The following is a 16,420-nucleotide window of genomic DNA, read 5'->3' on the forward strand; positions in this document are numbered from 1 at the left end:
TTTTTTTCTTTAGTCGTCTTTGGGCTTTGCATTCAGAATAACAACTTTTTATGTAAGATTTAATGAATAGAACAACGAAATGAAAACAAAATGCTTATTTTGAGTAAGTGACATAGTTTTGTGTTATAACAATAGAATAAACAAAATGTGCCATTTTTATATTTAAGTTAACTGAGATTGAATGAAATACCAGTTACGTTAAATAAAGATATTTTGTTATTTTGCGTCATCATAAAGCGAAAACTTTACAAGGGTACATTTAAGATTTTTTTCTATTCATCAAACTCTTCAATGTATGTATCCTAACAATAAGTAATATGATGTTTAACAAAATTTAACAATTCTTTAATCATAATGAATTTATATTTCAAGTACAGTGTATTGTTGAACTGTTAGTTATGCAATTTCAAAAACTTCATTGACAAATAATTCGATTTTATCTTTATATTCTATTTCGTTATTAAGAAAAACGTTTATATAATTGCAGTTCAACAACATTAACACGTATCAAATGTAACCATCGTATGCGCTTGTCGTTAATCGATATACATTTTGATACATTTCCAATAAAAAAATAAAGTTTTGAAATGTGAACATCCTTTCACTTAAAATAACAATTATATTAGAACCATCAATCGATTTTACGACTGTCATTGGATGGATAATGGTTTCGAAATAAGATACACTACTCATTTTTTAAAACTTTCAATTGACAGGTGCAGGAGTAGACTTTCCTATCGACTTTTGAATCGGAGCTACTACATGTGCATATGGGAAAAGTTGATTACTGCTATAAAGATGTGTCAGTCGAGTCTTTAAATATTTTGCCATGAATTCTATTCTAACGCTAATGGTTTTTGTTAACATTGGAGAAATTGCTAGTAGTGAAAATAATACCTTTTCACAGAGTTTTTGTGAACCCTACAATGAAACCGAAACCCTAAAAGGTAGGTGAAAATTACAGAACATCAAATGTAACCGTATAGAAAATATTTTTACTTTAACGAGAAATGATTTTTTCGTAAAAAATCTATTTTCAGAAGCTGAAAATATATAAGCAAAGGATCATATAAAACAATTTTTTTTTCTAATACATCTGTTACATTATATATGGGAATGATTCATGGATGGTGAAATTAGAACCTGCAGAGGCTTAGACTAAGGACATGCCAGTTGACAAATGATCAGTCAAAATAGCAAAGTCAGAGATCGGATGTAGCTCTGCAGTGAGAACATGAACGTATATAGTCTTATTGCGCCCCTTTAATAGCAGACTTGTTCTTGTATTGTTATGAATCAAAGTTTATGACCAAACTCAGTAAATACCCGTCCAAATTGCATTTAATTGATAAAATTCAACAACACTTTCCATTATCTTGATGATATTTTTCGTTAAATAATCAAGAATTTTCTAAATATACTGCCGAAATTTATCCAAAGGAATAACTGTCTTTCCTAGATTTAGATATTTAGTTTTACACGGGAGATCTTCACTAAAATTTACGACAAAAGGGACGATTTTTGATTCCCTATTGTTGATTTTCCTTTTTTGGACAGTGGTGTTCCTTTAGCACCATCTTACGATGTATATATATCACAACTCGTTTTCTATGCCCGTGTCTGTTGTGTCGTTTTGGATTTCAATGAACGTAATCTATGTACTAGTATTACTGGTAAATAATTAAGTCAGGGATTTCGTTACCACAAATTACTTATAACCTTTACTAAAATCTTCCATAGATATAAAGATTTGGTTTTTAAGTTTGGTTGTACCTGTAGAAAACTTATTTCAAACGGGATATCACATCCTAATTTTTACGAAGATGTTGTTTACCGAGGCCGGAAATTTAGATACGATCCAGGTAAACTTATCGATCCTTTGAATAAACTTATTCTAAAAGGTTACCAATTCAACACTGTAATTTGATCTTTTAAGTATTGTTTTTATTGGTATTAATACTGATTTTGTTATCAGCAAATAAAAATCAAACTAAATATTATTTTTATATACATATGCACATGCATGGCTCTACAATCTGTCGATACCTGTATCATGGCATTGCAGAAGGTCATGTTTTTCTCTGACTGTTAAAGACGTCTTTACTAAGTCCGTTGGATGTTGGATGTGTACTGATTGATTTATTTGTCTTTGATGCATGATTTTTTTAATTAAAATTGAGAATGGAAGTGGGGAATGTGTCAAAGAGACAACAATTCGACCAAAGAGCAGAAAACAGCCAAAGGCCACTAATGGGTCTTCAACACAGCGAGAAAATCCCACACCCGGAGGCGGGCTTCGGCTGGCCCCTAAACAAAAATGTGTACTAGTTCAGTGAAAATGGACGTCACACTAAACTCCAAAACATATAATAGAACTAAAAATTAAAAAACAAAATCAAGACTAACAAAGTCCAGAGGCTCCTGACTTGGGACAGGCGCAAAAATGCGGCGGGGTTAAACATGTTTTGTGAGATCTCAACCCTCCCCCTATACCTCCAGCCAATGTAGAATAAACAAACACACAGCAATACGCACAGTAGCACTCAGTTTAAAAGAAGTCCGAGTCCGATGCCAGAAAAGGTATAACAGAAGAAACTAAGCAAAATGAGAATGATACATAAATTAACAAAGGACTACTAGCAGTTACTGACATGTCAGCTCCAGACCTCAATTAATCTGACTGAAAGATTATGTCTTCATCATATATTAGTTGTTATTGGCTTTGAACCAGCTGTCAGTAACTGCGAGTACTCTCAGATATGTACTAAGTGTCGTTTTGTTGTTAGGATGTATAAGTACCCTGCCACATCCACTCTGTGTTACTGTTAGATGTATTTCTATTTGGGTGTATCTAATGAGTTAAGCCTTTTTTAACTGATTTTTATACTTTGTTCTTATGTTGTACTGTTACACCACTGTCCCAGGTTAGGGGAGGGTTGGCGCCTTCAAACAAGTATAACCCCGCCACATTCTGTATGTGCCTGTCCCAAGTCAGAAGTCTGTAATTCAGTGGTTGTCGTGTGTTGATGTGTATCATATTTGTTTTTCGTTCATTATTTTGTACATAAATTAGGCCGTTATTTTTCTCGTTTGAATTGTTTTACATTTGTCATTACGGGGCCTTTTATAAATGACTATGCGGTATGGGTTTTGCTCATTGTTGAAGACCGTACGGTGACCTATAGTTGTTAATTTCTTTGTCATTTGGTCTCTTGTGGAGAGTTGTCTCATTGGCAATCACAAAACATCTTGTTTTTATATACACATGTTCGTGATAAAAAAAGTCAACAGCTACATCAACAGTTAGAAATATTTTTAAAATGTGTTTGTTGTACTTCTACATATTTTGATCACACAGTAATAATGACATAACAATTCCAATGTCCAATCTTCTACTCCGACGTAATATATAGTCGGTCCCTTTCTCACGTTTTATGTCACTATTTCGGTCAGTATTATAATAGTATTTTGCTTTGAAGGTCACAGCTAGTTATGGACGTACAATATATCAAAGGGACAACTGTCAATGTAACAGTTGGTAAGGGTACTTGTTTTTAGGCAAGTTTTACAGATGATTCGAGAGAAGTAATACTACGCACATGAGCTTAAATAGAATACATTTTGTGTGTTACAGGAGAATATAATATTTATATTTATATATGTTACAGTGAATTTGTATAATCAGGGATTATGTATAGAATCTGTTTTTTTAGGGATTTTGCACAATCACTTAAGTCGTTAGTGATTATATATAATCCCTGAAAATGACCAGTGATTTAAAATAATCACTGAACATTTTAAGAATTATTTTACAAATTCCCTGATATTATTTCAGGGATTGTCAATAATACAAAGATCGATCCTTTGTTTGATAAAATAAATCAAATATAGACAAATAAATGTATAGCACAATTCTCCCATTTTCTTTATAAATTATTTACATGCGCATCCAAAAGGGGCAGAATAATCAGTTTATTGTAGAGGGAACATAAAGAATTTGACTACGATTAAAATGGCTGTGAGCGCTCAGTCATCCTCTTACCTGGGACAGTGGCATAGCAGCACAACATAACAACAAACCATCAAAATCAGTTGAAAAAAGCTTGACTCATTAGATCGACACTAAACCAATATAAACCCTAAAAACATACAAAAATAAACCCCACAAGGAACCGATCTAAAATTACCTGCAGTTAATAAAACAGTTCTAAGCCAATTCTGACTAATCTTTAAATAGATATAGGAAGATGTGGTATGAGTGCCAATGAGACAACTCTCCATCCAAGTTACAATTTATAAAAGTAAACCATAAACCATGTTTTTCCCGACTGAAATTTATATCAGTACACGTCAAATGGATTAAGTGTAAAATGTCACAAACAGTCTTAGAATAGCATGGCCTTGTGTAATCCTAATATAAATAAACAGGATTTAGGACCACAAGTGTTCATAACTGTATAGCGATGCATATTTAGTTATGTATGTGTTAATCTATCAAAAACAGAACTAATGTAGTACCGAATCACACAATATTCAAAGGATCGAGGATTTATTGTAGATCGTATCTTAATGTACAGACTCTATAAGCAACATCACCGTAAAATAAAGATGTGATTTCTCGTCTTTAATAAGGTGTTTCATATCTAGACAGACCTTTTTCTAACCTTTTATGTTATGATAAAAAGGAATCTGTTCATAAAGTTATGAAATTCATGGTGGGTACTTTGAAAAAAAAACAGATTTTTTTTTCTTTAGTCGTCTTTGGGCTTTGCATTCAGAATAACAACTTTTTATGTAAGATTTAATGAATAGAACAACGAAATGAAAACAAAATGCTTATTTTGAGTAAGTGACATAGTTTTGTGTTATAACAATAGAATAAACAAAATGTGCCATTTTTATATTTAAGTTAACTGAGATTGAATGAAATACCAGTTACGTTAAATAAAGATATTTTGTTATTTTGCGTCATCATAAAGCGAAAACTTTACAAGGGTACATTTAAGATTTTTTTCTATTCATCAAACTCTTCAATGTATGTATCCTAACAATAAGTAATATGATGTTTAACAAAATTTAACAATTCTTTAATCATAATGAATTTATATTTCAAGTACAGTGTATTGTTGAACTGTTAGTTATGCAATTTCAAAAACTTCATTGACAAATAATTCGATTTTATCTTTATATTCTATTTCGTTATTAAGAAAAACGTTTATATAATTGCAGTTCAACAACATTAACACGTATCAAATGTAACCATCGTATGCGCTTGTCGTTAATCGATATACATTTTGATACATTTCCAATAAAAAAATAAAGTTTTGAAATGTGAACATCCTTTCACTTAAAATAACAATTATATTAGAACCATCAATCGATTTTACGACTGTCATTGGATGGATAATGGTTTCGAAATAAGATACACTACTCATTTTTTAAAACTTTCAATTGACAGGTGCAGGAGTAGACTTTCCTATCGACTTTTGAATCGGAGCTACTACATGTGCATATGGGAAAAGTTGATTACTGCTATAAAGATGTGTCAGTCGAGTCTTTAAATATTTTGCCATGAATTCTATTCTAACGCTAATGGTTTTTGTTAACATTGGAGAAATTGCTAGTAGTGAAAATAATACCTTTTCACAGAGTTTTTGTGAACCCTACAATGAAACCGAAACCCTAAAAGGTAGGTGAAAATTACAGAACATCAAATGTAACCGTATAGAAAATATTTTTACTTTAACGAGAAATGATTTTTTCGTAAAAAATCTATTTTCAGAAGCTGAAAATATATAAGCAAAGGATCATATAAAACAATTTTTTTTTCTAATACATCTGTTACATTATATATGGGAATGATTCATGGATGGTGAAATTAGAACCTGCAGAGGCTTAGACTAAGGACATGCCAGTTGACAAATGATCAGTCAAAATAGCAAAGTCAGAGATCGGATGTAGCTCTGCAGTGAGAACATGAACGTATATAGTCTTATTGCGCCCCTTTAATAGCAGACTTGTTCTTGTATTGTTATGAATCAAAGTTTATGACCAAACTCAGTAAATACCCGTCCAAATTGCATTTAATTGATAAAATTCAACAACACTTTCCATTATCTTGATGATATTTTTCGTTAAATAATCAAGAATTTTCTAAATATACTGCCGAAATTTATCCAAAGGAATAACTGTCTTTCCTAGATTTAGATATTTAGTTTTACACGGGAGATCTTCACTAAAATTTACGACAAAAGGGACGATTTTTGATTCCCTATTGTTGATTTTCCTTTTTTGGACAGTGGTGTTCCTTTAGCACCATCTTACGATGTATATATATCACAACTCGTTTTCTATGCCCGTGTCTGTTGTGTCGTTTTGGATTTCAATGAACGTAATCTATGTACTAGTATTACTGGTAAATAATTAAGTCAGGGATTTCGTTACCACAAATTACTTATAACCTTTACTAAAATCTTCCATAGATATAAAGATTTGGTTTTTAAGTTTGGTTGTACCTGTAGAAAACTTATTTCAAACGGGATATCACATCCTAATTTTTACGAAGATGTTGTTTACCGAGGCCGGAAATTTAGATACGATCCAGGTAAACTTATCGATCCTTTGAATAAACTTATTCTAAAAGGTTACCAATTCAACACTGTAATTTGATCTTTTAAGTATTGTTTTTATTGGTATTAATACTGATTTTGTTATCAGCAAATAAAAATCAAACTAAATATTATTTTTATATACATATGCACATGCATGGCTCTACAATCTGTCGATACCTGTATCATGGCATTGCAGAAGGTCATGTTTTTCTCTGACTGTTAAAGACGTCTTTACTAAGTCCGTTGGATGTTGGATGTGTACTGATTGATTTATTTGTCTTTGATGCATGATTTTTTTAATTAAAATTGAGAATGGAAGTGGGGAATGTGTCAAAGAGACAACAATTCGACCAAAGAGCAGAAAACAGCCAAAGGCCACTAATGGGTCTTCAACACAGCGAGAAAATCCCACACCCGGAGGCGGGCTTCGGCTGGCCCCTAAACAAAAATGTGTACTAGTTCAGTGAAAATGGACGTCACACTAAACTCCAAAACATATAATAGAACTAAAAATTAAAAAACAAAATCAAGACTAACAAAGTCCAGAGGCTCCTGACTTGGGACAGGCGCAAAAATGCGGCGGGGTTAAACATGTTTTGTGAGATCTCAACCCTCCCCCTATACCTCCAGCCAATGTAGAATAAACAAACACACAGCAATACGCACAGTAGCACTCAGTTTAAAAGAAGTCCGAGTCCGATGCCAGAAAAGGTATAACAGAAGAAACTAAGCAAAATGAGAATGATACATAAATTAACAAAGGACTACTAGCAGTTACTGACATGTCAGCTCCAGACCTCAATTAATCTGACTGAAAGATTATGTCTTCATCATATATTAGTTGTTATTGGCTTTGAACCAGCTGTCAGTAACTGCGAGTACTCTCAGATATGTACTAAGTGTCGTTTTGTTGTTAGGATGTATAAGTACCCTGCCACATCCACTCTGTGTTACTGTTAGATGTATTTCTATTTGGGTGTATCTAATGAGTTAAGCCTTTTTTAACTGATTTTTATACTTTGTTCTTATGTTGTACTGTTACACCACTGTCCCAGGTTAGGGGAGGGTTGGCGCCTTCAAACAAGTATAACCCCGCCACATTCTGTATGTGCCTGTCCCAAGTCAGAAGTCTGTAATTCAGTGGTTGTCGTGTGTTGATGTGTATCATATTTGTTTTTCGTTCATTATTTTGTACATAAATTAGGCCGTTATTTTTCTCGTTTGAATTGTTTTACATTTGTCATTACGGGGCCTTTTATAAATGACTATGCGGTATGGGTTTTGCTCATTGTTGAAGACCGTACGGTGACCTATAGTTGTTAATTTCTTTGTCATTTGGTCTCTTGTGGAGAGTTGTCTCATTGGCAATCACAAAACATCTTGTTTTTATATACACATGTTCGTGATAAAAAAAGTCAACAGCTACATCAACAGTTAGAAATATTTTTAAAATGTGTTTGTTGTACTTCTACATATTTTGATCACACAGTAATAATGACATAACAATTCCAATGTCCAATCTTCTACTCCGACGTAATATATAGTCGGTCCCTTTCTCACGTTTTATGTCACTATTTCGGTCAGTATTATAATAGTATTTTGCTTTGAAGGTCACAGCTAGTTATGGACGTACAATATATCAAAGGGACAACTGTCAATGTAACAGTTGGTAAGGGTACTTGTTTTTAGGCAAGTTTTACAGATGATTCGAGAGAAGTAATACTACGCACATGAGCTTAAATAGAATACATTTTGTGTGTTACAGGAGAATATAATATTTATATTTATATATGTTACAGTGAATTTGTATAATCAGGGATTATGTATAGAATCTGTTTTTTTAGGGATTTTGCACAATCACTTAAGTCGTTAGTGATTATATATAATCCCTGAAAATGACCAGTGATTTAAAATAATCACTGAACATTTTAAGAATTATTTTACAAATTCCCTGATATTATTTCAGGGATTGTCAATAATACAAAGATCGATCCTTTGTTTGATAAAATAAATCAAATATAGACAAATAAATGATCTGTATTTCTAACCCTTGGGTTTAAGTTGGCAGTTTGCATTCCCTGTCCATTTATCAAATTTAAAGTGAACAATTTTTGCCAGTGATATGCTATTTAACTGTGTTGAACAACATTTACAAAAACAAAAACAAAAAAAAATTTAAAATTGAAATGAATAGCACCAACATTCTCAATGATAGTGATAGCTGCACATGTATGCCATGAATTATATTGTTAGATTTGTTTGCCAAAACAGTATCCAATGACATTCATGTTGTGCATTAAAAAATGCACAGTGCATATATTTAGCAGTAAAACAAATGGCGACGAAGGTTATTCAGCATCTGTCTGTCTTATGTTTTCTATGTTCCAATGGACAAGGAATTCAAACTAGGCAAACTAATGCAACTAAAATTACAGAAAAACAGACAGAACGCATGCTTGACATATTGAACACAATTTTGGAGGAGGCAAAGATTAACTATAATGTTTTATACCGATTCCGCATGTTGCCGATAGCGGAAAGGGAGGCCCCAAAAATGTAATGGATAATTATGTCCATGAACGAACTAAAAAGGATATTGCCTGGCTACTAAATATATAATTTTGCTTGGGTCCTACATAAGAAATCAATTTGAGGTGACTGATTCACTTTTTTTGCTCCTTCAGATGTTTCTAATGAACATTAATTTTGTTTTCTCTTCAACGTGCGGTAAAATTAGATTCTATATGTGAAGGACAAGGTCTTTTTTATTACAGTGGATGTTGTTGCAAAAAACGGAAAGCATATCATTTGCAAATGATTAATTGGTAAATGTGAAATAGTAGATGACATCAACATTTACAATGTAGTTTGTAAAAATAAATAATTTGTATGAGAGTATTGTGCTTAACATTTTAATATTCATGCTTCTAAAGATGTTTCAATACGATTTTACTGGATAAATTATCAAACTTTTATTCATTGTTTCTTCACTCCAGTTATTATGTATAATCCCTGACATTTTTTCTGGTGGTTATGCATAATTCCTGAAAATTTATGTGATTATACATAATATTCCTAATTATACACATTTACTGTAACAAATACCAAATACTTGTTTTATGTTTTCTATGCTTTGCTATTATTCCTTTTTTTTTATCAGATTATACGTTCATTGGATGCTATGAAGCACCAGCTTATAATGTGGCAGATAATCAAGCACTGTTGTTTAGTAATATGACAAGAGAGATATGTATACCAACATGCTTGCAGAATGGAAAACCTTTCTCTGGAGTTGAGGTAATTTAAAACGAAATTCACGACATACATGTTTTCATATTTGTAAATAAAATTAAAGATACCATCCCGAATAATACAAACTAAATAGACAATAAGTACATTTGTATGTGTATGACGAGTGTAAATGTGTTTTCCTAATTCGTTAAGACCTAGTGTTATATATTCATTCATTTTTAAGATGCTATTTGGAAGAAATGAGCATTTTGAAGAAACGATATAATCGGCATCTTTTACGGTTTCTGAGTAAAGGCGATAACATGATAAACAGTGTTCAGTGTAAATACACCTTATCGCTATTTTCCCGCCGTTACTGGAAATCACAGAACTTCCCGTAAAATTTTGACGTCACAAGAGAAAATGTCTGACGCCACAAAAGAAAAGTGATTGTTGTATGACGTCAAAAGTTCAAGTGTCGCAAATTATCGGGTTAAGTGTCGCAGATTCCCAAATAGCGATAAGGTCTATTTAAGGAATGACTGTAATATTTTTTCTGTCTATGAAGAAATAACATCAAAAATGTGGTGCACACTGAATAACACGCGTAGCGGGTTATTTTAAAGTGTGCACCACATTTTTTATGTTATTTCGAATAGACAGAAAAAATATTACAGTCATTTCTTATAATTTAATTCTAAATTCCATTTTAAACCGGAGTAAACCATGAAAAAACGTTGATGACGTCACGGTCACATGACAAAATTATGTCTTTGAGCTGATAAACAAAACAACGTCAGCCAATCAGAAGACGCGTTACATCCAAAATTAAATTATAATCAGATAAAATTCAAAAGGTCTTCCAATGACCTCGGGAAAAAGTTATTTTTCACTTTGTGACCTAGAATCTTTTGTTATGAAGTCCTTGGTCCATAATCAGGAAATTTAGGTCGAGGTCAAATATCAAGGTAATGTTCTAAATTTTGAACTTTGCTTGTTATCGCAACTACTCATAAACTATAAAAGTGATCGACAAAAGGTTTTTGTCAAGTGGTTAGATACGATTTAACGTAACGCCCAAACATTTGGAATGAAGTGATCCGGTTACTTTTTAAAGGAAGTTTCTCCTTTAAAATTTAATTTGTTCAATCATGCATAAACGATACCTGGGGTGTTTTGATTTCTTGTCCTGAACATGCATGAACTATTTGCAATTAGACATCAAGCAAACAATAATCAATTTTTGATCTTAGACCAACCACCCTTAAATTGAAATTAAGGACATGATCACAGTCTGATTTGGCGTTCTAGATTTATACCCTTGCTTGTTATTGTCATTTCACTGAAACTGATGGAATATTCAAAGAAAGAAACTGATCAAAATGTTAGGGACATAATGGCGAAGATTTGATACATTACATTGAAATCAATCTGATGAATTTATAGGAGTAATTTCTTTTGGGATGTTTTTAATGTACTGGTGAAAGGTACATACTGGTACATAATAAACATAGCCAGAAATTAGTAGTACTTTTGCTAATTAATATTCATAATATGTAAATGAGAATTGTACCACGTGATAATAGTTTGAACTTGACTGGCTTGATATCATTAAAATCTTTAAAACACGGATATTATAAGTTGCCCGTCACAGAATCCTTGTTTATAATCACTCTGATATTTCCGTAAAGTTGTCAGGCGGTCAAAATCAAAACAATGAACGCGAATGGACAACTTTCGAGTTCGATGCATTTCCGTCAAAAACTTTGGTTTTAGTGAACATCATTCGTGTGTTTAGGGGCGTCGTCACTTCCGTTCCAATGTTGAGCAAGTGGTTGGAGAACTATGATGCTATATTGTACGAATTATTCGACAAATTGAATTCTCATAATTGACAATCAGCACTGCTGTCATTAGGGAATTGTGATTAAGTACCTACGGAACAAACATTATTTCTAGTTTATCCTGCACAATGACGATCACTAAGACGCTTGATGAGCGTAAATAGTGCAGGGATACAGGCGATCCCCTCTATCTGGTAAATGACGTCATAAAGGCGCGCATAATTGACGAGTTTTTTCCGGTGAAGGACAAACTCGAAAGTGGTCTATTTAGTGATTTTTTTGTGTTTTCGTGAGTTTATTCTTCTTGAAATAGGGGCATTTTAACTTTACGTGGGAACCTAGAGTTGAACGACTACACATACAAGGTTTGGACTTGCTTATTCTTTGGACATTCAAGTTTCAAGTTTCATCTCCGCAACCTGTTTTTGTAATGACCTTGTTAGCCAATTTTCAACACGAAGTTTGCAAATTTGACGTTTCAGCCATTTTAGCCTGTTTTTTTATACTGCAATGTTAAAAGCCTCTCGTTTCGATTTTTAAAATAGCTCAGGAACCTTGATTTTTGCAACGACAGTCATTATGTTTCGTTTAAATGGTGTATATTGTTGTGTATATTTATTTTCTGTCCCCTCAACCTGTCTATCACTTAAATTAAAGTTAAAACAGACATATTTTTTTTCAAAATTCCCTATCATTTCAATATAATTTCCGTGACCCGTATCCGATTTCTTTAGTATAATATTCAAATAAGCAAAGTGGCGTTGATTTCTGGATATGAGTCATGAGCTCTTTTGTATTCGATTTTTAAAGGTTATCCGAAAATCACATTGTGAACACTGGAAGAAGCAATTTTATGCACTAATTTCAAGCAAAAGTACCTAAAAACAATATAAAAAATCAAGTTGCCTATGATATGACACCGAAAGTGACATTATGTAAACCGGAAGTTGCAAATTATCTGTCTTAATTCAAGTGAAAGAACATAAAAAAAATGTAAATTTTGGGAACCAGTGTAATGTAAACCTTTATGAGGACGAAGTCCTCATTTATACTAGAAAATTCAATACTAGTAAAAATGAATTTCAATTTCTGATGAATTCTTAATCGTTCTAATTTTTTTCAGCTCCTCGCCCTTGCGCAAATATCTTCTCCGGTTTAGTTTCTCTCTTCTGGTATCGTTTGTCTCGGGACTTTGCGTAAAGAGCATCAAACAGTTTTCCGCAAATTTGTTGTATCTGATTACCAAAAGAATAATGAATATGCATATTCGTATCACTTTAAAATGAGTCTATACGATTTTTATAGCAGATGAAATGTGTTTTCTGGGGAAACTCACCTGATAAAACATGCATTTTTTTGGTATCCGATAAGGAATCTGATACACGAAGATTAATAAGCCGACTTTTTATATTCGTTGTTTTAAGGTATAATTATTACATTTTTATTTACATAATTCTTTAATTTGAAAAAAAGTTTCACGAAGATAGCGTTTCTTTGTTTACATTGAATATGACGTCATAACTAAAATACCTAACAACAGGACCAACATCGGAAACGCTTCAGTATTTCCATTACTTTTTCGACAGAAATTAGACAATATGCTTTATGAAAGTCCATTAATCAAAAAGTGTGACTGCGTAGATGGAAAGACCTTGTTTTTAATTGAACAATTAATTCTTTTGTTATTTCAGATGTTTTATAAACAACGACAAAGTCAAAATGACTTTCCAATTATAAGAATAATATTATGTTTATGTTCAAATTCATTTTAAGATGTTTTATATGTTTAAGTTAACGTTTATTTTAATATGTTTTATGTGTCTAATTTCACATTTATTTCTTAAAGATGTTTTACAAATGTATCTGCTTAAGCTCACATTCATTTTAAGATGCTCTATATGTTTAAGTCCACATTTGTTTTAAGATATTCTATATTGTTTAATTTCACATTCATTTTACGATGCTCTATATGTTTAAGTCCACATTTATTTTAAGATATTCTATAAGTTTAATTTCACCTTCATTTTAAGATTTTCTATATGTTTGATTTCATGTTCTATATTTTTAAATTCACCTTCATTTTAAGAGTTTCTACGCGTTTAATTTCACATTGATTTTAAAAAGTTCTATATGTTTAAATTCACATTCATTATTTTTTAAGGGAGAGGACGTATGTAGGTGTAGTGATTCTCTTGACATGTTTGAGGCATATGATCTGGTGATTAAAACATCGAATTATGTACCAAAATGTAATGATCACAGAACGTCGTCCTTGTACCATTCAGGTACGGTGGGTACAACTCGAAAACGGTTGGTAGTTCCGTGTTAAATTTTCTAAAATATTTGAGAGATTATGCACTTGACAAGGGATGCACAAATACATTTTCTCCAATATACAGACTGGTCAGTATAATGTAATTAAAAATTAAATAAACTTATTCTAAAAGGTCACCAATTCAACACTGTAATTAGATCTTTGAATATTGTTTTATTGGTATTAATATTAATTTTGTTATCAGTAAATTATAATCAAACTAAACATTATTTGATTTACTTATGCACATCTATGGCTCTATAATCTGTCGATACCTGTATCTTTGCATTGCACAAGGCCTTGTTTTTTTCTGACTGTTAATGACGTCTTTACACTTAATCCGTTGGATGTGTACTGATTGATATTTTAGTCTTACATACATTTTTTTATTAATTGTTATTGGCTTTGATGTTCAGTGGTTGTCGTTTGTTGATGTGGTTCATAAGTGTTTCTCGTTTCTCGTTTTTTATATAGATTAGATCGTTGTTTTTCCTGTTTGAATGGTTTTACATTAGTCATTTTTGGGGACCTTTATAGCTTGCTGTTCGGTGTGATCCAAGGCTCCGTGTTGAAGGCCGTACTTTGACCTATAATGGTTTACTTTTACATATCGTGACTTTGATGGAGAGTTGTCTCATTGGCACTCATACCACATCTTCTCATATCTATTTGAACTAGCTGTCATTAACTGCGAGTACTCTCAGATCTGTACTTTGTGTCTTTTTTGTTCTGAGGATGTATAAGTACCCTGCCACGTCCGGTCTGTGTTTTTGTTAGATGTATTTCTGCTTTGTATCGATCTGATGAGTTAAGCCTTTTTCAACTGATTTTTATACTTTGTTCTTATGTTGTATTGTTACACCACTGTCCCAGGTTAAGAGGATGGTTGGCGCTTTCAATTTGTTTAACCCCGCCACATTCTGTATGTGCCTATCCCAAGTCAGGAGTCTGTAATTCAGTGGTTGTCGTTTGTTGTTGTATATCATATTCGTTTTCCGTTCATTATTTTGTACATAAATCAGGCTGTTCGTTTTCTCGTTTGAATTGTTTTACATTTGTCATTTCGGGGCCTGTTATAGCTGACTATGCGGTATGGGTTTTGCTCTTTGTCAAAGGCCGTACGGTGACCTATAGTTGTTAACTTCAATGTCATTTGGTCTCTGGTGGAGAGTTGTCTCATTGGTAATTATACCACATCTTCTTATTTTTATGATGGTCTTGAAGTATAGATTCTAGGTACTATCTAGGTACTAACTTGTTTATCATCTTAATTACGTGTTATAGTGGGTTTTTTATTTGACTTTGTATATTTTTAATTTGTTGACTGTTTAGTCCATTTTTTGTAATCTCCTTTAGGAGTGGCTCGGTATTTATACATCCCGCCATTGTGTTATTGTGCTATGGTCATTTTTTGTATTCTTGTTAATCAACCATTTTCTAAATAATGAAATGCATGTACCAAGACAGGAATATGACAGTTGTTTTCCATTCGTTTGATGTGTTTGAGCTTTTGATTTCGCCATTTGATAAGAAACTTTCCGTTTTAAATTTTCCTTGGAGTTCGATATGTTCTTATTTTTGCTTTTTACAAACAAACTGCCTCAAATCGACTTTTAGATAAACATATTTTGAATATACTGCAACAATGTATAAATGTATTTCACAAATAAATTGCTATTACATGAACCATTATTCAATATTTGCGTATTTGAATCAATTAAAAACACAAATCTTCTCCAGAGATGTTAAGTTTTGTTCGAATACTCATTCATAAATTGCCTAGTATCAAATTCATATTTTTAAAATATTTTCCAAAATAGTACTGTACATTATCTAACGTTTACCAATATTAAACAAAATTGGTTAATTTGAAGAAAAAACAAAGTTAATTTTTCGATACAATATTTCTTCCCCCTAACGTGTGTATATGAATGGAACATGCTGAACCTTATTCTCTACTTACAATATCACTGCATTTTTTTAATATTCATGCTTGGTAAAGTGTTTCCCTTTGTATAAATCAAGAAATTATATTTACAGATTTTATTTTGAATGTCACCCTCTGTGGAATACCAGGATTCCAACCAATGCAGTTCTGTGGGGGTCTAACTGAAACCAGTCAATGTCTACAGTTCTGTGGTAATTTTACAGCCTTTGTTATCCTTAAAAAAAATGATGAGGTAAGCATTAAGCATTAAATATATTATTGTTATACTTATAGTGTATTGGAGGTAGTTAATTTAAAGTGAATTTCCTTTACATCCCCATTTAACAAGGGTGTGCATAGAAAGTAGAAAGACATATAAACTTACTCAAAATTCAGCAACTTTATGTAAAATTGTTTTGCCAGTACCCAAAATTGTGTCTTTCATCACTGGCTTGGAGCATTCATGATGAGGATAATCCAGAAATATACATCG

At 32.2% G+C, this 16,420-nt stretch overlaps 1 protein-coding gene across 2 annotated transcripts in view; it reads left to right on the top strand.

Annotated features, from left to right (window-relative positions):
- The first annotated feature begins 679 nt into the window (after positions 1-679).
- Positions 680-16,420, top strand: part of LOC127738271 (uncharacterized) — a 31,956-nt gene continuing 16,215 nt past the window's right edge. The window contains exons 1-4 of one of the 2 annotated variants that reach the window (XM_052249456.1): positions 680-947; positions 9,772-9,908; positions 13,848-13,971; positions 16,041-16,180. In XM_052249456.1, the coding sequence (XP_052105416.1) occupies positions 830-947; positions 9,772-9,908; positions 13,848-13,971; positions 16,041-16,180 (519 nt within the window). In that variant the 5' untranslated portion in view covers positions 680-829. Of the gene's footprint in view, positions 948-5,422; positions 5,690-9,771; positions 9,909-13,847; positions 13,972-16,040; positions 16,181-16,420 lie in introns of those variants that run through there. The other variant, XM_052249455.1, reaches the window with a different exon arrangement.

Source organism: Mytilus californianus, unplaced genomic scaffold, assembly GCF_021869535.1.
Source record: "Mytilus californianus isolate M0D057914Y unplaced genomic scaffold, xbMytCali1.0.p SCAF_4, whole genome shotgun sequence".
Classification (NCBI taxonomy): Eukaryota; Metazoa; Mollusca; class Bivalvia; order Mytilida; family Mytilidae; genus Mytilus; species Mytilus californianus.